Raw genomic sequence first — 26181 nt, 5'->3', positions numbered from 1 at the left:
ATTGATTGAGACAGTCCCAACAGGACTAAATAAAATCAATGTGAAGCAATTCTAGAGGTCTGGAGATAGAAACCATGTTTTTAGATTTGAAAGAAGTTTTACTAATATTTTCTATTTGACATCCACACAGAGCATTGAGTTATAATCAAGATCTGGCAAACCCTTTAACGAGCTTCTACTTGAAAAGTTTAGAGATTAATCTTCATTTAGCATGACTTTACCTTTTGCGTCAGATCCATTTTTCATTAGTCCCTGACATTAGGCAAAAGTATTTATTATCATACTAACTAAAGTTGACTAATTATACATTCAAAAGTATTTATTTCAAATATTTTTCGTGTTATAAATTTTTGAGTTTATTATAAAAATATCGCTAGTCTAGTATTTATAATTGAACACTATTAATACTACTCCCTCTTTTTTACAAAGACGGACATTTTAATAAATAAATTTTGTTTCAAAATGAATATCATTATCACTTTTTAATGTAGTAATGATTGCTTTTTTTTCAATCATATCATTTAATTATTAATTGTACACTATTTTTAATACATTTATAAGATTAATTTAGTAAATATGCAACGTCCTATAATAATATTATTATATTATTTAATCTACGTATAAAAACCTTAAACCTTAAACGACATTTATTTTAAAATGGATAGAATATATTTATTTATATTATTATAAAAATTAATTTTCATAAACAAATTTCTTTTTTCAAATATTTTTACATTTTCTTATTCTACCCTATCAATCTAACTCAAATGGTTTTGTTTGGGTTTTATGACACAAATTTCAAACCGAAACAAACCGACCCGCCGGAACTTTCATTTGATAATATTTTCTTTTTGGCGAAAAAAACTTGAAAACAATGTTACACTGCGTTGACTTAACATCCCTTTCATTAATTCTCTTCCATTGTCATCATCATTTTACTTTTCAACTAATCTTAATGCCTCCTCGATCGGTCAAAGTTGCAGTCATCGGAGCCGGAGTCTCCGGCCTCATCGCCGCCAAGGAGCTTCACCAGCAAGGCCACACCGTCACCATTTTCGAGAAAAACAACCGCATCGGAGGAACCTGGGTATACGACCCCAAAACAGATTCCGATCCTCTCAGCATAAACCCAACCCGAGAAATCATTCACAGCAGCCTCTACCACTCTCTCCGCACCAATCTTCCTAGGCAAGTGATGGGATTCCTAGATTACCCTTTCTCCAAGCGAGAATCCGGTGACCCGAGAACTTTCCCGGGTCACGAGGAAGTGCTCCGTTTTCTGGAGGATTTTGCGGGGGAGTTTGGGATTCATGGGTTGACCCGATTTGAAACGGAGGTAGTAAAAGTCGAGAGGAAAGAGAAAGAGAACGAGTGGGTGGTTGAGTCGAGAGTGAGTCGAGGAAGTGACTCGGTGAGTCGAGAAGTGTTTGAAGCGGTTGTGGTTTGTTCGGGTCATTTTGTTGAACCGAAACTTGGAGTGGTTCCTGGAATTGAGAATTGGCGGAGGTTTCAAATGCATTCTCATAATTATAGAGTGCCTCATTCTTTCAAAGATCAGGTACATCAATTTTCATAATTTTGAAAGATGATTTTGATTATTAAATGAACACTTTTTTAATTGATGATTTGTATTTAATAATAATAGGTTGTGGTTTTAATTGGGCTAGGACCTAGTTCATTTGACATCTCAAGAGATATTGCAGATGTAGCAAAGGAAGTTCATGTTGCAACAAAACCGAATCCAAAATTGAATGATATCAAGTTTGAAAAAATTCGCAATATATCTTTCCATACTTTGGTATGTATTTTTGTTGTTGTTGTTGTCTCTATAACTGCGCTTTTTGAGTTAGATGTGAAATACAACGAGTTTGATAACCCTAGTCGCTCGTGTGTGTGATTGCAAAAGTATGTGTGCGTCTGCTAACACAATGAGGATGATGACATTGCTCGTGTGTGTGATTGCATTTTGCAATCACACACGCGAGCGAGCAGGGTTGTCATCCTCATTGTATTATGTTGTGATAGACGCACACTCTTGCGATCACACGCGTGGGTAAGTCATCATCCTCATTCTATTTCACAAGTAAAAATGTAATTTTACTAAGCTCTTAATGAATTTAAATTAATTTAGTAATTACATGATAGATATTACGTTAGTAACACTTTTAGTATTGGTTATAGTTCTTATTCTGTTTAATTTTTTTTAGATTGAATGTGTACATGAAGATGGCTTGGTTACCTTTGAAGATGGATTCTCTATTTATGCAGATGCCATAATTCACTGCACAGGGTACTATGAATTTCTGACATTTTTCACCTTCTATATATTTTTATTTGTTTTTATTACAAAAAGTTTAACGAAAATGAGTTTGAGCCTCAACGCTCAAAGAGCTACTAACGAGGTTCTCACATCAGCTGATAGATATGAATCTTGATTCTTGTGGGAATTGAGCTGACATATTTACCGACTAGACCAACTTATGTTGACTCCACGTATTTTTTTATCACCTGCTAAATTTTTAATTGATATAATATCTACGGAATTCATGATTTTTGAGGCATATAAATTAATAATTTGACAGGTACAAATACCACATTCCTTTCCTAGAAACCAATGGAATAGTAACCATTGAAGATAATCGCGTCGGTCCACTGTACAAACACGTTTTTCCTCCTTCACTGGCTCCATGGCTCTCTTTCATTGGTTTAACATATCGAGTTAATACAGTTTATTTTAATGGAAATTTATTTTAATTTTTAGATAGTTAATTGAAATAATTGTAGCTGATTATAATTAACTTGTCGTTGCCAGGAAACAATTTTCAATGTTCTTGAGTTACAAGCCAAGTGGGTTGCAAGAGTTTTATCTGGCAAGATTCTTTTACCTACGGAAGAAGAGATGACGGAGTCTGTTAAAAAACTTTATCAGTTCCTCGAGGAAAATGCGTTGCCGAAACGTCACACTCATTCACTTAGTCCCTTTCAGGTACGTGCAGACAACCTTCAAACTATGAAACCTAAATTTTATCGACGATATCGTAATCTTGATGTATGATGAACATGGAAGACTGATACTTTACAATATCTCGATCAGGCTGACTACAAACAATGGTTAGTGGCAGAGATTGGGTTGCCTCTGTTTGTCCCTAAACAAGAATCAACTAACTCAAGGAAACAAGCGATATTCAAGCAATTACGCAACAACAAGTTTTGAAAAACGGACAAATGTATGACTCAAATGCAAAACGGTACACACAAAGTAAATACTTACCACTAAACTAGGACGATTACATAAACACGAAACAAACACAAAGTACAAATAATATACCAAACATTCTAAAACAATACAAGTTCACAAATGAATCACACCTAGCAAAACGGAATCATCGGTAGATGACCAACACACAAAATGAGGTAATTTCACTCACCCACAATCTTGCAAACAATAGACAAAATTATGCATTCATCTCAAAAAATTCACATCGACACATGAAAACATAAATCACAAGGGCTTTTCAAGGTTGTAATGTGGTCGGGAAAACAAAAAGGGATGATTCCTAAAGCTAATTGAAACAAAAACTTGCCTAATTCTAAGGGAGATATAACTTCCACAAAGTTTCAAACAATACAATTTCAATCCACTTCTTCCTTCACACCAAGTGTTACACCAAACACACCACTTATTAACACAATTTATTCCAGACTCTTTTTGTCTTACTATTTTTCAAAGCTTTTCCTCTTTTTTCTTTCTTTTTATTTTTCTTTTTTTTTTTCTTTTCTTTTCCTCAACACATACTCAACCAACCAAACAAGCACATAATCAATGCTCTTCCCAACTTGAATTCAACCAACGTTATACAATGAATACTCCCAACTTTCTAAGGCAAGGTAAAAACTCATACAACAACAAGAGGTTGAGGGTTCAAGAAAAAAAACAACAATCAAAATCCACCAAAAAGCGAACTAATTCTCAAGTTCAAAAAGAGAAATGGATAATGACAAAAAGCTCAAAGGGGTTAACAAAAGATCACACACTCACAAGGTGAAATGAATATATGGCTAAGGTAGTTGTGCTCAAAATCAAACAAAATGCCTTGATCATTTTCATGCTTTCACAAAGTCAATACAAACAAAAGATTTAACATAATAAAATCCAGTTAAAACAAGAGTTGTGGTCTCCAGCATATGTAAATAATGGAAAGCTACCTCACAAAAAAGGCGGGAACTAAAGTGATTCACAAATGAACAAGTATACAAAAGAATGAATGGCATAAAAGTTGTAAAAAGCCTAAGTATCATGAATATGCTAAAGTCTAGAAAGCGATAAACACATACCTTGAACGTGTACAAAACTTTAACAAAATCATTACCATACACTCGCAAGTCGAAACGATCAAACTTGGAAAGTCACCTCAAATTCCTCAAGCTACTCAAAACAAGCTCAAAGACAAACACACAACTATTAATATACACAAACTAAAAAGAATAAACATGCTTGTTTTACGTCGTAAGCTCGACGCCTGTTATTTAAGAACGTTCCTCCAAGTCACTTCCACCCGGTTATTCCTAACCACACACAAGCAAACGTGAAAGGAACCAAACAATGATATAACAAATTGACAAATATAGAAAACGTGTGCAAGTATAGTAAACATATACAAGTATCAATATAAATAAGTGAGAATATACAATATGTGTGCTATATACAAAACTCAACACTAAAGAAACTATCGCAATGCGAATTCAATAAAACACCAATCCCCGGCAACGGCGCCATTTTGTTGAAGCGGTAAAGCGGCAAGCAACAAAAGATTTGGAAATATTTATCCGGGAATTATCGTGTCCACAGAGATTGGTGATACCGAACTGCCGTTCGACGGATTCTTAGCTCTTGAGTTTGGGTTAAATGGGTTTAAAGTAAACAGGAAAAATATAACATATGAACATAAAATAAATTCATTCTTGATAGAGAATAGATTATCTGGTTTGAATCTAAACTACTCCTCACAAACTTAGATTTATCACTCCGCCATACTCAATCTACAATACTCATCAGAATCACCACATATCCCTCACATCAATGTCCATTTCTGCAACATCGACGGAAATTCAACTATATTGCTCTTTCGACGATGTCTCAACCGATCAAACAACACAGAGACATTAAACTCAGATATTATGTGGATGTTAACCCTAATCCTATGTCTAGAATCAAAAGCTAACAGATATCCCCCTAATCAAGATTTGTGATGTCTATGTCTACAACAAAACAAATCCAGAGCATTTAAGCAAAAAGATCAAGGAAACACCGATTAAGATTTGTAAAGCAAATATATTATACAACTAGTACAAAGAGTAACAAACATCCATGTGTTTAGAGTAAACTTACAAACAAACCCAACAAAAGTGGTTACAAATAGAAGAGGAGGAGAAGAAAACCAAATCTTTCGCGGTGTCAATCACGATCAATCGAGCTCCCGACCAAGAATCTTCCGATTACAAGCCACAAATGTTGTTTTCTAAGCTCTCCCTACTCAAAAATGGTTATGATGACTTTGGGAACAAATACCCCAAAGCATAACCCTAAAAAATGTGATTTTTCCCTATTTAATGACTTTCCAAACCGCCCAGACCGCGCTTAGCGCGGTCAAGCCCGCTTAGCGCGCTCAACAGAACAGCAAATCTTGTTTTGGTCATATCTTGAGAACCGTAACTCCGATTTGCGCCCGGTTCGAAGCGTTGGAAAGCTTATTCCATGCTCTATCTAACAATGAACAAATTTCAACCAAATTGATGATTTATTATTCTTTGGTTTTGAGCTTTATTCGCCGAATGAATTGATTCCGCCGCTCAAAATCGCGCGTTTGAAGCCGTGTCTTCGCCACGTTATTGCTCATGCTCCAAATACGCCTCAATACCTACAAAATGAATAGAAAACTATCAAAAAGTATAAAAGTATATGAAAATACATCTATTCACAAAGTATACGTTTTTATACACAAAACGGGGTATTATTCGAACGGTATTAACAAAAAGCGTCGTTAAGTGCCACTATTTACATACACAAAATAACACAATTTGGCACTTAACAGCCTCCGTTGGAAGATTGGAGGGACAATATGTGGATGGAATGTTTTAAGAATTTTTCCGAAATGAAAGAAATGTATAGAGATGAATGGGATGATAATTATTGGGATTCCATCATTCAGAATGGATCGGCTTTTGAAAAGGCAAAGATATCGAATGTATAATGTTGTAAAATTCGGTTGTATCGATGAATACGAAGGTACATATGACAAAAGTTAATCTGAAAATAATTGCATCATACCTTTATTGAGGCTATGATATAATTACACATTTTCTAGTGAATTTTTTTCTTGTTGTTTGAATCCCACCCCAGAAATTACTTATTAGAGAGTTGAGCTTGGAGCAAAGTTTATTAGGTAAAAGAAAACACCTTATGGAGAGTTAAACATTGGTATTGTAGTTGCTTAAGTTGTGTTGGTTCAAGTTTGGATATTGGGAAGATATCTTGTGTTGCCTTGCTCTTCCTGGTTGAACTCGATTTGATACTGTCAGGGTACTTTGTGATGTATTTTAATACATTGATGTTTTTACTTCACTGAATTTTGTGAATAGCTTTGGATTTTGAAAGACAAATATGCTTATGAATATGATAGGTCCTCCTTGAAGAAAGATTTACACTGAAGGATTCATTTTCTTGGGGTTTTATGTTTGGATCTTTCAATAGTTGGATATGGATGTTCTCTCAAGAAGGATCTCATCATAATTATTATCTTTTGCCCAAATTTGTTCAAATATAATAGGTATTGGCACAAATTGTAAGAAAATGCGGATATAGTCATAAGCATATCAAATTAAGGGGATGCTCTTTCCACTCTTACATGAGCATACCACACTTTTGAAAATTCGAAATTGCCTTTTAAGTGCTCGTAAATGCATCTCCAGATGCACCTAAAATCACGCCATTCTTCTCTTTTCTGAATTTCATCTTAGTTTTTTAAAATATGGTCAGGAGATGCATCTCCGTATACTGTTTGGGTGTTTCTAGAAATGCATATATGAAATATCCATTACACTCATTTATGGGATTTTGTTATTCACGCAACTGATTTAAATAACAACTCAGTGATATTGTTGGAGATGCATCTTCAGAAATGTCTAGCGGAAAAGTCGATAGAACACCACATTGCATGAGCTTTTTCTTCATGCTAAAAGAAGAAATCATTGGAAAACCCTTGAAAAAAACTCTCTCATCTCAAACAACTTTTCAAAACCAAAACATCATTCTTGTATTTCCTCATTTCAAAGGGAGCAAAACAAGTTGTAATTGCAGGAAATTATCATTCATTTCATCCTTAATTCCTTGCATTAGTCATAGTTTAAAGCTGAAAAATGAACATTGAGTCCTGAGATGCATCTCCAAATAAAGTTTAGTGTGGTCTGGATTTGCTTCTCCGGATTGTCCTGATAGTTTGAATTTTCACACTATTTTTCTTTTATAGGTGGTAATAGATATGGTGCACCCGAATATATTTTTTAAAGCTATTGTAAGTGTGGATGTTAAATCGATCGAAGTGAAACAAGATGTTAAACTAGATGAATTGAATGACGATGTTCAACAGGATGAAGTGAATGATGATGTTAGGTCAGGTGCTCGACCGACCGTTGTAGAGGTAGATGTTTTTGCACAACTTACTAATAAGGAAGTGTTTTTTGTTTGTGCACATATGCTACAATGGATCTATGGGGAGGCCAGAAAATCTAGGTTTGACGTTGTAATTGTGTAGCAACCTGCCTAAAATTAACTTTTTAGAGTCGCCGCCTATTCTACCAGGGCGAATAGGAAACCCAACGCAATTAAGAGATCTGGGTAAGTTATTATAATCAGGTCAAGGGAAGGTGTTAGGCACCCTTGACCCTTTCCTAAGGTTTTGAATTAAGAGGCGGAGGTTTATGGCTAAAATTATTAAGTTAATAGCTAAAGAAATGAAAAGGGCAAAAGTGAGATTTGAACGAATTGAGGTTTTGGGGAAGGGGACTCGTGTTGCCAAGTGCCTACGTACCTCCTTATGGAGGATCAGAGTCTACGTAGTTTGGGACAGGGTTGTACGCCTTAGATTTTGATATGAGATTGTTTTGAAGGTATTTTGAGTTACCTTATCGAAGTGATGAAAATCCGTAGTTTGCAAGGTATTTTGAATGACCTTATCGCAGTTTTGGAATTCGCAGTATTGAAGAGATGAGTTTTGAGTGTTTTAAGTGGCGTACAACCCTGGTTTAATATGTTACCGTTAGTTGCGATGATCAATAGGTTTGATCACCATAGTTAACGGATTGGATGAAGGATTGCTAACCATTATGATCGATAGATTCAATTATCACGAATAGCAAATGAATGTGTTTTAAATTATTAATTTATCGTTATCCCTCATAATCAATAGATTTGATTATTACATGATAACGAATTGAATATGCTAATCATCGTAACCGATAGATTTGGTTAAAACCATTTAGCAAAATAAATGTATTTTATTATTTTTATTTCTCACCAATGCGACTATTAGATATAATCGGATCGAAGAGAAAATTGATTAAAGATTAATGTTTTTGCCAAATGGCCAGTGGGATTAGGCAAACCCTAATACCTTGGTAACCTTTCTAGGGTTTTAGTGATTTTTATAATTAAAGTTAAATTAATTAAATCGAAATAATCGAAGTTGGGAAATATTATAATCCTAAACCCTAATTATTAGCCTAATCCTAATTTAATTTCCTAACCCTAATTAAATGACTTGATTAAATTAAACAAAAATAATTTATATTTAATCTAAGTAAATAACTAAAAAAAGTAAATAAATACAAAGATATATATAAAAAAAACTTGGCTTGGATTGCATATGACTGGGTTGAGTGTCCATGGTATGCACCTTCATCTTCCTGGGCGTTAGATCTGAATTGGTGTGATCCTGTGGTCTTCGCGTGAGAGTGCATGATGAGTTCCCCTAGATGGCTGCGCACCGGATCTGTAAGTGTACCCTATTGCGAGAAAATAGAAAAAAACATTAAGAGACCATTGGGTATCGAACCCAGGTCTGCTTGGTTACCAGCTTTCCTCATTACCACGCACGCCATCTTTATTTGTTGTTCATATGCTGCAAACACAAAATATATATTAAAACTCAAACCAAAATAACTTGAATTCAAAATGCGCGCCTTTACTGTTCTTCTTCTCCGATCGGCTTGCTACGGATCAGACGCGATTTGGCTACGAAACTTCTTGTAGCTATAACTTGCAAATCCTCAAAATCAACAATATGTAATATAAATTCAAGAAAAGGCCACGAATCAACTCACAATTGCCTCCCGAGTACGATAGCGCCCACGATTAGGTGTAATTTTGCCTCAAACAAGAAACCCCAATTTTGAAGCTCTAAAACCTAACAATGGTGGATTCTAGAATCTGCAACGAAACTTCAATCCAACGATCCAGAAACACTCTAAACGATTGTATTAGTCATAATATGCAAACGAAATACGTTAATAATGCATCAATGTGCGAAAACGAACTCGATTTATATAGAGGCAAACCGTGACTTATATGTCCGTGATTCTGAGTGCTTTGGTTATGGATGATGATCGGGGTCGCTTCAGGAAGACTCCAGGAACATGTTAGGATCCACAAAATGCCTTGAATCAAGCTTTAATTCCAAAACCGATTTTGACTTTTTCTTATTTTTTTATGAACGCGTTTACGGTTTTGGAGGCCAGAAAATCCTCCCCTTGGCCTCTGCAACTGTTGCATACTTATAGGGGTTTGATTAGGATAACAATTTTGAACCAAATCCTCTTGAATCAAGATATTGCAATTTGATTGAAAATCACTTTTAAAACCTTCTAAAATTGGCCTAAACAAATATATGGCATTTATGTGATTGAAGTGGATTGGAAAATAAACCAAAACAAATCTTTTATATTTTCCTTCCAAATATTTGATTAAATTGACCTTTTTAATGAATAAAAATTCATATAAAATAAAATAAAAGTCAAATTGTCGTGGTATTGGATTTGGAGGTTCTTAGTAACCCTATAATCAATTTTGGATCATAACAAGATAGACCCATTTGCAAAAATATTCATTTTGAACCTTATTTCCTTCACATATTTCACCAGAAATTCACCAACTTTGACAAGGCATATCTCTCTCAATATTTAAGATATGGAAGAGTTCTAGGATTTTTTGAAAACCTCAAGATGTCCTCTACAAGCCACTTTGGAACATATTTTTCATTTGGATATTTTATCTTGATGATATGGCTCCTGACAAAAAACTGCTTTTGGTTGACTTTGGAAAAGGACCTGTAATGTATTGGGCCATATCTCTTGAATGAAGCATTTCTGGCCTTGGCATGTGAGAGCCAAAGTTGTATAGAATCCAATTTCCTTCAGAATAGGCTTTGGTTGGGAAATATTTGATACTCCATGTGAAAGTTATGGCCAGTCAAAGTTGAGTTGACTTTCTCCTATAAAAATCCTAATTTGAACCTTTTGAATTTGTTCATTTCTGAGTTTTTATTAATGGGTCATGATCAACCTTTGATAAAATGATGTATTTAACCTCCGATACTTGATGTTGACCAAAAGTCAGGAGTTTTGAATGTATTTTGACTATAGTTGACTTTTAGGTCAAACTAGTCGACTATGGGTTATCTGAGCCATTGAGTGAGCAATCCTTGGAATTGAAGCTTGAATTTTGTCATGGAGATGCTTTGAAACATATGAGATACCTTGATATCCATTTGAGGCCTTAGAGATTCAAACTCCTTTGGTGAAATCCAAACCCTAACTTGAGGACCTTTTGATTAGGAGAGAGTGACTTGAGTTTAACCATTGAGCCTTGAACCCTTGAAGATGAAATAAGGTGGGAAAATTTTGGGGTATGACAAATTGGAAGGTCCGACAATGATTTGATAGAAGACAAGCATTTGTAACAGTGATATAAGAAAGAAATGGCACATACCAACCAAAGATTAGGAAGTTGGAACAAGATGACACGGGATCGAGGAAATGTGAGTGTCTATTTAAATTGCTCGAATACCTTATGGCGAATGAGACATGGAAATTTAATGTGATTTTCGATATGCATAATCATGGCTTGGATGACAAGCTAGCATGTCATCCCATTGTATGTCTCCTTGTTCTAGAGGAGATGGAACTTGTTTTGGACATGACATTAAACATGGTGGCACCGAAAAATATACTCGCATCTTAGAAACAGAAAATACCTTTAAATGTATCAAATATCAAGAAAATATACAATGTGCGTGCTCTATACAACAAGGCGGTAAGAGGACCAATATTTGAGATGCAACAACTGTTGAAGCTTTCAGAAAATGACGACTATGTTTCAAGATACAAAATTTGTGATGATAAAGTCACTATTTGAGATATATTTTGGAGTCATCTCAATTCTATGAAGTTGTTCAACACCTTTGTCTCTATGCTCATAATTCACTCAACATAATAAACTAACAAGTATAGACTTCCACTCTCGAAAATTGTTGGTGTCACTTCTACTAAGATGACTTATTCAGTTGGTTTTGCATTTTTCGAATCCGAAAAAAAAGACAACATCACATAGGCTTTGGAAATATGCAAGACTATGTCGAAGGACCAAAAAAACATTCCACAAGTCATAATCACCGATCACAACACTGCACTGATGAATTTAGTTGCAATGATGTTTTCTACTTCTTCCGCATTACTTTGTAAGTATCACATAACCAAAAATGTGAGCAATTGAGTAAAACCAGCGGTTGGTATGAAACAAGCCAAAGATGAAGATGGTAAAGTTGTCAAACTTGGCGTAGTTGTGGAAAAGGTAACGGATGCATGGTGGAAGGAGCCACTAAAGTCTATTTGGAAGACTTCTAGGAGACGGCTCATCCAGCTAAGAGGAAGACGTAACAAAATGTGGAACGTCTGCTATCGTAGCATCCTGCAAAATTGGATTCAGAATATTCAATGATCTTCAAGTTATATGACTTCCGATAAGTGAGCATGAAGTCTCTAATTCTCTTCAGATAGAACATTTCAAGCTTTATTACTATCTGGTGTTCTATACAAGGGTTGCTTAGATATCTGTCAAGAACTCCTACAATGATTGCTAAGTCAGGACGTATGCAAACTTGAGCATACATAAGACTCCCTACAGCTGAAGCATATAGATCCTTATGCATCTCTTCTTTTTCAAGATCCATTCTATTTGAGACTAAAGGTGTCTCCTCTAGTAACAAGTGTGTCTCCTAGTTTGATATCTTTCATGGAGAATCTATCCAGAAGTGTATCAATATAGCTTCTTAGTGACAATCCTGTAATACCTCGAGAGCGGTCTCTAAGTATTTTAATTCCTAAGACAAAGGAGGCACCCCCAATATCTTTCATCTCAAAATTCGTTGTAATACCATTAACGGGAAGCTTGTTTAAGGCCAAAGATAGATTTCTTGAGTTTGCGAACCATAGACTTTGGGTGTCATAACACAAAGTTTCCTGGTTGCACCATATATATTGTCTCTTAAATTTTTCCATTTAGAAACACAATCTTTACATCCATCTGATGCAACTCTAAATCAAAATGAGCTACTAATGCCATTCTGATCCTAAGAGAGACTTTCAAAGAAATTAGAGAGAATGCCTCTTTATAATAAATGCCTTCCTTTTGAGTGAAGCCTTTGGCAATAAGACGAGCTTTATATCTCACAATGTTTTCCTTTGAATCCCTTTCGATTTTAAATATCTATTTACAGCCAATGAGTTTCTTTCCTTCCGTTAATTTAAAGAGATCCCAAACATCATTGTCAACCATCAAATTTATCTTATCCTTTATGGTATGAACCCATTTAAGATAGTTTGGACTCCACATATCTTGACTAAAGATGATATGATTTTCCTCAGTCAAACTAATGACATCCTCAAGTTCCTGAAGAAATACGACATAATCATTTGAAATTTCCATTTTCCTCTCTCTAGTGGATCTTCTTAATGGAAACACTTAAGGTTGTTGAGTTTAAACTATAGGTGGTGCTTGAGGAATAAACACAATATTGTCTTTTTCTTGAGGGATGTTAGAAAAACATGTAAGAACAAGATTGGCTCTGCATCTGGCCTTAAGTTTTGATGATAACTTTACATGTAATCTTAAATAACAATTGTATACTCTAATGGAATTGTATACTCTAATGGTTTATGTCTTGTGTGTAGCTTTTGCTAAATAGGTCTTGACTTTAGTATGAAGGCGTGTGACGTCATCAGATTCTGAACTCAACACTCTAGAAGAATACCTATTGTGTGTTACCAAGCAAATCAAAATTTTGGATGCTACTTATGCAACGGTTCTAAGGAACGTTAGTACAATAACTTCTGATTGTGACTTTGCAAGGAAGCTTTAAAGGCCTTTTAAAGCTTTGCTTATGTTGTCCCAAGTTCTAAAGATGTTAGAGATAAGAGTCTACTGGAAAGGTTCTGAAGATATGAAGACATCTCTTTTGAAGACCAAGTGCTGAAGACTCTGAAGAGAAGGTTCTGCTGAACATGTTTTGAAGACTCAAAGACTTAGGCTCTGAAGACTCAAGTTCTGATGCTTCTACAACATGCTTTAATCAACATACAATCTAAAGCCTCTGAAGAATTGGAAGATCAAGAATAGCTTGCATGTGATGGTGAGCATAAAAGTACTAATGTAAACTGTGACCTCTGTCACACCCTAATTTCAAACCGAAACAAACCGACCCGCCAACACTACCGGAACTTTCATTTGATAATATTTTCTTTTTGGCGAAAAAAACTTGAAAACAATGTTACATTGCGTTGACTTAACATTCCCTTTCATTATTACTCTTCCCCTGTCATCATCATTTCACTTTTCTACTGATCTTAATGCCTCCTCGATCGGTAAAAGTCGCAGTCATCGGAGCCGGAGTCTCCGGCCTCATCGCCGCCAAGGAGCTTCACCAGCAAGGCCACACCGTCACCATTTTCGAGAAAAACAACCGCATCGGAGGAACCTGGATTTACAACCCAAAAACCGATTCCGATCCTCTCAGCATAGACCCAACCCGAGAAATCATTCACAGCAGCCTCTACCACTCTCTCCGCACCAATCTTCCAAGGCAAGTAATGGGATTTCTAGACTATCCTTTCTCCAAGCAAGAATCCGGTGACCCGAGAACTTTCCCCGGTCACGAGGAAGTTCTCCGTTATCTGGAGGATTTCGCGGCGGAGTTTGGGATCCATGGGTTGACCCGATTTGAAACTGAGGTAGTAAAAGTCGAGAGGAAAGGGAAAGAGAACGAGTGGGTGGTTGAGTCGAGAGTGAGTCGAGGAAGTGACTCGGTGAGTCGAGAAGTGTTTGAAGCGGTTGTGGTTTGTTCGGGTCATTTTGTTGAACCGAAACTTGGAGTGGTTCCTGGAATTGAGAATTGGCGGAGGTTTCAAATGCATTCTCATAATCATAGAGTGCCTCATTCTTTCAAAGATCAGGTACATCAATTTTCATAATTTGAAAGATGATTTTTATTATTAAATTAAAACTTTTTTAATTGATGATTTTTACTTAATAATAATAGGTTGTGATTTTAATTGGGCTAGGACCTAGTTCATTTGACATCTCAAGAGATATTGCAGATGTAGCAAAGGAAGTTCATGTTGCAACTAAAGCGAATCCACAATTGAAGGATATCAAGTTTGAAAAAATTCGCAATATATCTTTCCATACTTTGGTATGTATTTTTTGTTGTTGTCTCTAAAACTGCACTTTTTGAGTTAGATGTGAAATACAACGAGGATGATAACCCTGCTCGCTCGCTTGTGTGTGTGATTGCAAGAGTATGCGTGCGTATGCTAACACTACAAGAAAATTGCCTCCTAGCCACGTGAAATAGTGACGTGATTTTCACGTGTGTAAAATAAAGCAGTTGTGACGTGAAAATCACGTCGCAACATGTTTATATAATTTAAAAATAAAAAGTAACGTTAATCAATGGGGGGAGTCAGAAAAATTTAAAAAAAAATGTTGTGACGTGTAAATCACGTCGCAACTTAAAAAAAAAAATAAAAAAACAATTGGAGTCAGAAATGCACAGGGGGGAAGAGCATCTAGTTGATTCGTCTATATTGGATGAAGAGCATGAAGATATTGCATCTGAGGACAATATCACATCAAATGATGAGAATGATGTGGATGACGAGCACGAAGATTTAGAATAATGAATATGTGTTGTTGAAAATGTATTTTTATAATTTCACTTAATGAACTATGTATTGAATGTTTTAATGACAACCAGTTGTTGAGATTATATTTTTATAATTTTACTTAGTGAACCATTTGCTGAATATATTTATATTAATTGTGTAATCTCTATAAATAGGTAAAATGCCACCCCGACTTGATAAAGGTAAGGGTGTAGCTGATGATAGTGGTAAGAAGAAGCACCAACGCCCACGATTAGTAGTATGTCAGTCACCTCAGTTGGCCACGTGTCCTCCCCCGCAGAGTCAGGTTAATCGTATGTCCATGGCCAGTACTCAGGGTTTTCTGCCACTACTCTCCTCTCAGTATCCATATGACAGTCCGTCTTTTATTACCCCACCACCACCTGGTTACCCATCCTTCCAGCAGACACAGATGCCCCCATCCTTCCAGCAGACACAGATGCCCCCATCCTTCCAGGAGACACAGATGCCCCCATCCTTCCAGCAGACACATGTGCCCCCATCCTTCCAGCAGACACATGTGCCCCCATCCTTCTGGCAGACCGGAGGATCTAGTTTTCCACCTCCCACACAGACTGGTCCCTCATCTTTCCAGCAGACTGGAGGATCTAGTTTTCCACCTCCCACACAGACTGGTCCCACCCCACATCCCCCACATGTGCCCCCACAGGATGATGATCAGGCGGAGGATGAGATTGCGGAGGATGAGACTGCGGATGATCAGTTGGATGGGAGTGATCTTCGAGGGGATGATGATCCGAGTCAGATTCATATCATTGACGGGAGATTTTTTATTAGGCCCGAAGGAAGCTCGTAAGTTTCTTATTTATCAATTTTTATTTAAGTATACATTTCCATTTTTTATAACTTTATAATTAATGTTAATTCAATTAATGTTGTTTAGATTCACGCCGAGTCGGACTGCTGCCAAAGTTATAAGTTATATAATTCAGCAGAATTATAAAAAGCTTATAAAGACTTTTAAAGATGTTAAGGGCGGTGATAGAGATCATTGGTTTGCGAAATTTCAGGTATACTTAATTTATTGTTTAAGTTATTGTTATTTAAATAACTTTTTCACTACAATTATCTAACTTTTATTTTATCTACTTTTAATGCAGGAAAAATGTGTGTGGGAACCAATGAAAGAGAGACAGATTAAAAAAATTATTATGGCAGAACTGCAAGACGACTTTCTGACATGCTACGACGTGTTAGAAAGCGTTGGGAACTTCATGGCATCCGTCCTAGTTGGATAGGAGAAGAAATCTTTCGGGAACTTCTTAAATATTGGGAGAGTGATGAGTTTGCGGCCAAATCTGAAAATGCAAAGAAGATGAGAGCATCTGAAAAGGGTGGTTGCCTTAATGCTGTTGGAAGTATAAGCACTGCTGAGCATGTTCGTCGCATGGTAATTATTATTACCACTTCTCAAAGTTATAATTTCAATTAATAATTGATATTATTAATTATAGTTTATTTTGTTATTTAGACTAAGGAATTAAATAGACCTCCACTTATGACCGAGCTGGTTGCGAGGACTCGGAAAAAGAAAACAGGAGCTTTTGTTGACAGTCGTACACAAAAAGCTATGGTAAGTTATTTAAGCTATCGGTATTATTTTTTTAAGCTATCTGTATTATTTGGTTAAGCTATCGGTATTATATTTGGTTAAGTTATCGGTATTATTTGGTTAAGTTGGGTATTATATTTGGTTAAGTTATCGGTATTATATTTGGTTAAGCTATCGGTATTATTTGGTTAAGTTGAGTATTATATTTGGTTAAGCTATCCGTATTATATTTGGTTAAGCTATCGGTATTATTTGGTTAAAGTTGAGTATTATATTTGGTTAAGCTATCCGTACTATATTTGGTTAAGCTATCGGTATTATTTGGTTAAGTTGAGTATTATATTTGGTTAAGCTATCCGTATTATATTTGGTTAAGCTATCGGTATTATTTGGTTAAAGTTGAGTATTATATTTGGTTAAGCTATCTGTATTATATTTGGTTAAGCTATCGGTATTATTTGGTTAAAGTTGGGTATTATATTTGGTTAAGCTATCCGTATTATATTTGGTTGGGCTATCGGTATTTCTTTAAGCGATGAATTGTGATGTATTTGGTGGTGATTGTGAAGTGCCGATAAAGTGTTGATATATATGAATCAAATTGGTGATCAAAGTTAGAATGTATGTGTTATAATGTATGAGTTAAATCGGGATTATTATTCTGATTTATTAATTAATTCCGACAGGTAGAATGTATGTGTTATAATGTATGAATTAAATCGGTATTATTATTCTGATTTATTAATTAATTCTGACAGGTAGAATGTATGTGTTATAATTTTCATGTGGCATGTGACATGTTGTGGCGTGAAAATCATGTGGCAACTAAATTTGTGGCGTGAAATTCATGTGGCAACTAAATTATATTTAACTTTTTTTTGTATGTGTAGGATGATTATCAGGCATTGCTTGTACAATTTCTGACTGCTAATCCTAAGTATACTCCAAGACCGGGAGAGCCGCTTCATCCAGATGTAGATTTTTATCTTTGGAGTAAAGTCATTGGCGGCAAGGGGCCTAACGGGTGTTTTTTTGGTGGTGGAAATTTGGCAGGCACCTTGAGATCTGATGATAGAACTCTATATCAAAGAGTTCTCGACGGGGAAGGAGGTTCACGTCCTGTAACTTTAACAGATGAACAGAGAGACACTGTAAGACAATTGGCGATAAATGAGGTGAGGCGTGAGGCGGCGGAACGTGAAGCGGCACTGAAAGCCCAAATGGAGGCCCAAATGGAGGCCCAAATGAGGGCAATGCGGAGTGAGCATCAGCGGGAAATGGAGGTCATGGCGAAAAGACAATCGGATATGGAGGCACAAATGCGACAATTTATGCAATCCTTTGGTGGAAACCAAAATATGGGGAGTTTTGCGCCGACTGATCAGGAAAATCTAAATGAGGATGAGTTTCCCGACCCGGATTGATTGTTGATTTAGTTTAGTTTTTATTTTGTTGTTATAACTTTTAATTTTGAATTTGTGTAAACTATTAATTAAATTATAATTACATTATTTAGTAATATTAGATTTATAATTTTACTTTCTTAATTTTAATATTAGATTTATATTTAGTTTATTGAATTAATTTATAAATTTTAATATATTTAGTTTATTAATTTAATTATTTATATATATATATATATTTATATATATATATATATATATATATATATATATATATATATATATTTGGTTTTTTCAAAAAAAAAAAATATTAGTGACGTGATTTCCATGTCACTAAGTAGTGACATGAAAATCACGTCGCAACATTAGACATTAAATGCGCATTTCAGTTGACTCCTAGGCAAATTTAGTGACGTGATTGCCATGTCACTATATAGTGACATGTAAATCACGTCGCAACTAAAGTTGCTTTTCTGACCCAAACGCTGCTACGCCTGCTCTGACTGAAAATGCATTAATCTCTGACCCAAATTTTGCGACGTGATTTTCACTTCACTAAATAGTGAAGTGAAAATCAAGTCACTAAAAGTTGCCACCTTGCCTCCTGCGACGTGAATTTTCACTTCGCAAATATTAGTTTGTGATGTGATTTTTTGATTAGTGGCGTGATATTCACGTCACTACTGAGGCTTTTTTTTGTAGTGTAACACAATGAGGATGATGACATTGTTCGTGTGTGTGATTGCAAAAGTGTGCATATGTTGTGATATACACACACTTTTGTGATCACACACGCGAGCGAGCAGGGTTGTCATCCTCATTGTATTATGTTGTGATAGACGCACACTCTTGCGATCACACACTCGTTATATTTCACAAGTAAAAATGTAATTTTCCAAAGCTCTTATAAATTTAGTAATTACATGATAGATATTACTTTATTAGCACTTTTAGTATTGCTTATAGTTCTTATTGTGTTTAATTTTTTTAGATTGAATGTGTACATGAAGATGGCTTGGTTACCTTTGAAGATGGATTCTCTATTTATGCAGATGCCATAATTCACTGCACAGGGTGCTATGAATTTCTGACTTTTTTCATATATATATATATATATATATATATATATATATATATATATATATATATATATAGGGGACGACTCAAGTGAGAACACTTGGTTAATGTGAGAAATAAGAACAATTAATCTTAACCATTAAATTTCGATTCATTGAAATTAATGAACAAGATTGATTTCTCTTTCCATATTCCTCTTTATTAGTAATGTATATAATCTTCAAGAATATTAATTCACATTTATATTTTAAGAAAAAAATATTTAATTTATTGTTTTTTGGAAATAATGAATATTGATAGAAAATAATATTTTTAAAGATGATATATTTTATTTCATAATAAACCTTTGAATAAATATAATCATACTATCACAAATTTAAAAATAATAATAATATATTCATCCAACAAATTATTTACTGCTAATATAATTATAAATATAAATTTTTTTTATATTTTAAAAATAACAATTAATATAATTATGAATGAATAAAAATAAAAATATTATCTTATATTAATTTGCATATTAATAATATTGTTATATATTTATTATAATCCTTAGTATATTTATATGAATTGTTTTTTTATAGAAATACTAAATATTTTCAATCGGATATCATTATTTTAAAAATAAAACAATTCAAATATTTCATTTCTTAAAATAATAACATATCTTAAATTATAGAAATTATAAATATAAAAGACATTAGAATGAAAAATCAACAATTATGTTTTTAATTTCTTCAAAAAAATTATGATTTTTATTAAACATTACTAATATAATTATATGATAATTAAAATATTATATTTCATTTTTATATAAAAAACAATTAATATAATTATATATAAATCATTAACATTAATATTTAATTATATAAACTATTTAATTTTTAAAACCAATGAGAATATTTAACGTTAATGATAATAAGTAACGTTAAAAACAATGAGAATATTTAACGTTAATTATTTTAAAAATTAAATAGTTAATATAAAGGTTAATTATTAAATAAAATGTATCATCTTTGAAAAATTATTTTCTATCAATTTTCATTATTTTCAAAAAGCAATAAATTAAATATTTTGTTTCTTAAAATATAAATATGAATTAATTTTTTTTGAAGATTATATACATTACTAATAAAAAGAACTATGGAAAGAGAAATCAATCTTGTTCATTAATTTCAATGAATCGAAATTTAATGGTTAAGATTAATTGTTCTCATTTCTTATATTAACCAAGTGTTCTCACTTGAGTCGTCCCCATATATATATATATATATATATATATATATATATATATATATATATATATATATATATATATATATATATATATATATATATATATATATATATATATATATATATATATATATATATATATATATATATATATATATATAGGGCATATCATATGAGAATGACATATTTATATGAGAATGTGAAAATGAATCTTAACCATTGGATTTTAAAATAAACGGTGAAGATTATAGGTGAATTTTTTTCTCTCTCCTACATCATTTATTTCAAAATGTAGGAGAGAGAAAAAAAAGATTCACCCATAATCTCCACCGTTTATTTTAAAATCCAATGGTTAAGATTCATTCTCACATTCTCATATAAATATGTCATTCTCATATGATATGCCCTATATATATATATATATATATATATATATATATATATATATATATATATATATATATATATATATATATTACAAAATGTTTAACCAATATGAGTTCGAGCCTCAACGCTCAAAGAGATACTAACGAGGTTCTCACATCGGCTGACAGATATGAATCTTGATTCTTGTGGGAATTGAGCTGAAATCTTTACCGACTAGACCAACCTGCGTTGACTCCACATATTTTTATATCACCTGCTAAATTTTTAATTGATATTTGAGGCATATAAATTATTAATTTGACAGGTACAAATACCACATTCCTTTCCTAGAAACCAATGGAATAGTAACCATTGAAGATAATCGCGTTGGGCCACTATACAAACACGTTTTTCCTCCTTCACTGGCTCCATGGCTCTCTTTCATTGGTTTAACATATAGAGTTAATACAGTTTATGATAGAGGGGATAATAGTATTTATAGTATTATTTATTAGTATTATTATTAGTATTATTATTAGTATTGGGCTTTAATTGTAATTGGGCTTTTAGGTTTAATATTCATTTAGAGTAGTATATATTGTAGTCTCATAGAGACATTTGGAAGTAATCAAAGAAATCAATGTTATTTTTATCTCTACTTTTTAGCTTATTTTTAATGTCTTTCTTCTTTATTGTTAAAACCCTAGTTCTATAGACTTGGTAGGATTAGCTTCCTATCAATTGGTGCTTTCATTCTTGAACTTCAATCCTCCATGGCATATTGTTACTACAACCACCCATTTTCTCCTTCATGCACTCACTCACATTATTCCACTACAGCAACAATTTCTGCCCCACCATTCATAAACCCATTTCCTGCATATTATTATCCAACCTCATATCCTCCATTTTCAACCTTTATTCCTTACACCCCATACATCACATACCATCAACAAGAAGACATAGTTTCTGCTCCACCTCAAGAACTATCATCATCTCCAAATTTTCTTTCACAGCCAGAAACACTTCAACATTTAGAAATTTTAAAACAATATATAACTGAGACTCATGAAATCTCAAACAGATCTAGAGAGGAGTTGAAAGAACAACTCCAAAATCTTTCTGATTCATTCAAAAAAACACATGAAAAATGGAAAGAGCAAAAAAAAGTAGCAGAAAATTTTGATTCCCTAAGATTTTCTCCGTCGACAATTCCTGCTTCTTCTCCGGCAGCATCTCCGGCAACAACTCCGGCGACTATTTCAGAATCTTTTTCTGCAAAATTTTCTTTGTTTTCTTCGACAAAAACAGACCCATCTTCTCCAGCGAAATTTCCGGCACCTTCTCCGGCGAAATTCCCGACACCTTCTCCGGCCAAATTTCCGGCGACATCCCCACCGGTTAAATTTCTGGCATCAGCTCCGGCTCTGTTCGCACCACAGAAGAAATCGGAGAGAGCATCAAAACGTTTTACAACCTTTTGGATTCTCATCTCTAACCCTTTTCAATCAGATTATATCCATGGTAAACATACTTTTCCCTTTGATCCCGGAGGAATATTCACTATTATAAGCAATAAAATTTTTAAAGTTATACACCTTTGTTATAATAAATGAATGGAGAAGAGAAAGGGGGAGGAGGAAAAAAAAAAGAGTAAGAAAAGGGAAGGAAAAAAAAAAAGAAATGAATGGTGAAGAGAAAGAAGGAGGAGGAAAAAAAAAGTGACGTTAAAAAAAAAGAAGTTATTAATTGGTTAGACTCTCTCATGTGCCCTCACCAACATTTTGAATCATATAGAAAAACAGGTGGGTCGCGTGCCACTCTCTACAAATTTGTCTTTTTGTTGAAAATTGAAAGATAATGATGGACACGTGTTGCATTCTTAGAGGCATGATTGATGGTAGTTGTGACTATTCAATGGTTGTATGAAGTTTTATGTAGTCCTGAAGTTGCTTTCTATGGATTGGTGTAGTGCTGATGAATTATATTGAAAAGGACAAGACCATGTCATCAAGAGTGGCTGACTACACACAAAAGGTTGTACAACCTTTGTGTCACGTCACCAACACCTTCCCATTTTCTTTCTAACATTTTTTTCATACAATCACCCATTAATTAAATTAGGGGTGGACATTGGTCGGTTACGGACGGAGTCGGACGAAAATACCTCAATCCGAAGAAACCCATGGATGATAATATTTCATCCACTATCGACCATTTTGTGACATTGGTATTTGTTTCAACGGTTTGTCGGTTTATCGGATAGGTTGGGTGGGTTTAATCGGTTAAACATCTAATGCAAATATTAAATATGAGTTATAATTTTTAGTTACAACAAGAGAACAAAATCTGAAACTTTTTCTCAAATTTAACCCAGATGAAGAAACTCCAAAGCATAGCTTTTAAAGTACATCAAGAGAAAAAAAGTAAGAAACTTTTTAACAAAAACAATATTTTATGAAAGAATATAGATGATGAAGAATGATTGATGAGAAGATTAATTTCACAAGAAAACAAGAATATCAATGGTCTAAGAGTAAGTGAAGAGAAAATATATAGATGGTAGACATCACACTTGCAAGAAGTTTATTTAAGTTAGAACTGAGAGAAAGATGAGAAAGTGAAAAGATGAGAGACATAGTAATGGTAAAGGTTAAGATAAGTGGGGTTAGGTTGTGTTTTAGACAGATAAAGATGAGTGAAATATTATAAAAAATTTGTTAGAATAAAATTACCCTTTAAGATGAGTGACATAATAGTTTATGAAATACTATGAGTAATTAACATTGTCGGTCGATAATGGATAATGATGGATCAATTTTTAGCATTCGCACTCGACCGTTTATATCCATTATAAACCGAAAAAGTTCACCCGAATAACCCACGGTTTAAATAGACCCATCCGTATAGTTATACTTGCAATCGGTTAGACCGGATTTCGGTCGGTTCGGAGTTTCTTGTCCACCCCTAAATTAAATGTTAGTAAATCCACCAAATTTCCTTCCAACTTATTCTCTCATCATAAATCAAACAAAATCCCCAAAGAATCAAAAGTGGACTTTTTTAGTACCATCAAGGAGACCAACACATTGAAGGACTCTATACAATTTTTAAGAGAGAAAAAAAAATTATTTAGTGTTATTTTAGAACCTTGAGGACAAGGTTCAAGTGAACCCGGCGACAATGATAGAGGGGATAATAGTATTTATAGTATTATTTATTAGTATTATTATTAGTATTATTATTAGTATTGGGCTTTAATTGTAATTGGGCTTTTAGGTTTAACATTCATTTAGAGTAGTATATATTGTAGTCTCATAGAGACATTTGGAAGTAATCAAAGAAATCAATGTTATTTTTATCTCTACTTTTTAGCTTATTTTTAATGTCTTTCTTCTTTATTGTTAAAATGATAGAGGGGATAATAGTATTTATAGTATTATTTATTAGTATTATTATTAGTATTATTATTAGTATTGGGCTTTAATTGTAATTGGGCTTTTAGGTTTAATATTCATTTAGAGTAGTATATATTGTAGTCTCATAGAGACATTTGGAAGTAATCAAAGAAATCAATGTTATTTTTATCTCTAAAAAAAAAAAAAAAAGTAGAGATAAAAATAACATTGATTTCTTTGATTACTTCCAAATGTCTCTATGAGACTACAATATATACTACTCTAAATGAATATTAAACCTAAAAGCCCAATTACAATTAAAGCCCAATACTAATAATAATACTAATAATAATACTAATAAATAATACTATAAATACTATTATCCCCTCTATCATAAAACCCTAGTTCTATAGACTTGGTAGGATTAGCTTCCTATCAGTTTATTTTAATGGAAATTTATTTTAATTTTTATATAGTTAATTGAAATAATTGTATTTGATTATAATTAACTTGTCGTTGCCAGGAAACACTTTTCAATGTTCTTGAGTTACAAGCCAAGTGGGTTGCAAGAGTTTTATCTGGCAAGATTCTTTTACCTACGGAAGAAGAGATGACGGAGTCTGTTAAAAAACTTTATCAATTCCTCGAGGAAAATGCGTTGCCAAAACGTCACACTCATTCGCTTAGTCCCTTTCAGGTATGTACAGACAACCTTCAAACTATGAAACCTAAATTTTATCAACGATATGGTAATCTTGATGTGTGATGAACATGGAAGACTGATACTTTACAATCACTCTGTTAGGCTGACTACAAACAATGGTTAGTGGCAGAGATTGGGTTGCCTCCGTTAGAAGATTGGAGGGACAATATGTGGATGGAATGTTTTAAGAATTTTTCCGAAATGAAAGAAATGTATAGAGATGAATGGGATGATAATTATTGGGATTCCATCATTCAGAATGAATCGGCTTTTGAAAAGGCAAAGATATCGAATGTATAATGTTGTAAAATTCGGTTGTATCGATGAATACGAAGGTACATATGACAAAAGTTAATCTGAAAATAATTGCATCATACCTTTATTGAGGCTATGATATAATTACACATTTTCTAGTGAATTTTTTTCTTGTTGTTTGAATCCCACCCCAGAAATTACTTATTAGAGAGTTGAGCTTGGAGCAAAGTTTATTAGGTAAAAGAAAACACCTTATGGAGAGTTAAACATTGGTATTGTAGTTGCTTAAGTTGTGTTGGTTCAAGTTTGGATATTGGGAAGATATCTTGTGTTGCCTTGCTCTTCCTGGTTGAACTCGATTTGAATACTGTCAGGGTACTTTGTGATGTATTTTAATACATTGATGTTTTAACTTCACTGAATTTTGTGAATATCCACTACACTCATTTATGGGATTTTGTTATTCCCGCAACTGATTTGAATAACAATTCAGTGATATTGCTGGAGATGCATCTTCGGAAATGTCTAGCGGAAAAGTCGATAGAACACCACATTGCATGAGCTTTTTCTTCATGCTAAAAGAAGAAATCATTGGAAAACCCTTGAAAAAAACTCTCTCATCTCAAACAACTTTTCAAAACCAAAACATCATTCTTGTATTTCATCATTTCAAAGGGAGCAAAACAAGTTGTAATTGCAGGTAATTATCATTCATTTCATCCTTAATTCCTTGCATTAGTCATAGTTTAAAGCTGAAAAATGAACATTGAGTCCTGAGATGCATCTCCAAATAAAGTTTGGTGTGGTTTGGATTTGCATCTCCGGATTGTCCTGATAGTTTGAATTTTCACACTATTTTTCTTTTATTGGTGGTAA

The 26181-nt window shown here is 33.7% G+C and overlaps 1 protein-coding gene across 5 annotated transcripts; it reads left to right on the top strand.

Moving 5' to 3' along the window:
* Nucleotides 1–820: 820 nt before the first annotated feature.
* On the top strand, nucleotides 821–25467 carry LOC131616747 (flavin-containing monooxygenase FMO GS-OX-like 3). 5 transcript variants are annotated; one of them, XM_058888175.1, is made up of 7 exons: nucleotides 824–1558; nucleotides 1646–1798; nucleotides 2208–2290; nucleotides 2583–2718; nucleotides 2813–2986; nucleotides 3095–3134; nucleotides 6094–6368. In XM_058888175.1, the coding sequence occupies exons 1-7, from the start codon at nucleotides 875–877 to the stop codon at nucleotides 6249–6251; spliced, it is 1428 nt and encodes a 475-aa protein (XP_058744158.1). In that variant the 5' UTR covers nucleotides 824–874; the 3' UTR covers nucleotides 6252–6368. The 5 variants fall into 5 exon arrangements, with proteins under 5 accessions (XP_058744163.1, XP_058744158.1, XP_058744161.1 ...); XM_058888180.1 differs by lacking the exon at nucleotides 1646–1798 and having other exon boundaries at nucleotides 821–1558; XM_058888178.1 differs by lacking the exons at nucleotides 3095–3134; nucleotides 6094–6368 and adding an exon at nucleotides 25153–25467.
* Nucleotides 25468–26181: the final 714 nt, after the last annotated feature.

This window comes from Vicia villosa, linkage group LG7 (genome assembly GCF_029867415.1).
Source record: "Vicia villosa cultivar HV-30 ecotype Madison, WI linkage group LG7, Vvil1.0, whole genome shotgun sequence".
NCBI classification, from domain to species: domain Eukaryota; kingdom Viridiplantae; phylum Streptophyta; class Magnoliopsida; order Fabales; family Fabaceae; genus Vicia; species Vicia villosa.
The sequence above is the reverse complement of the archived record's forward strand: the minus strand, read 5'-3'. Positions and strand labels throughout refer to the sequence as shown.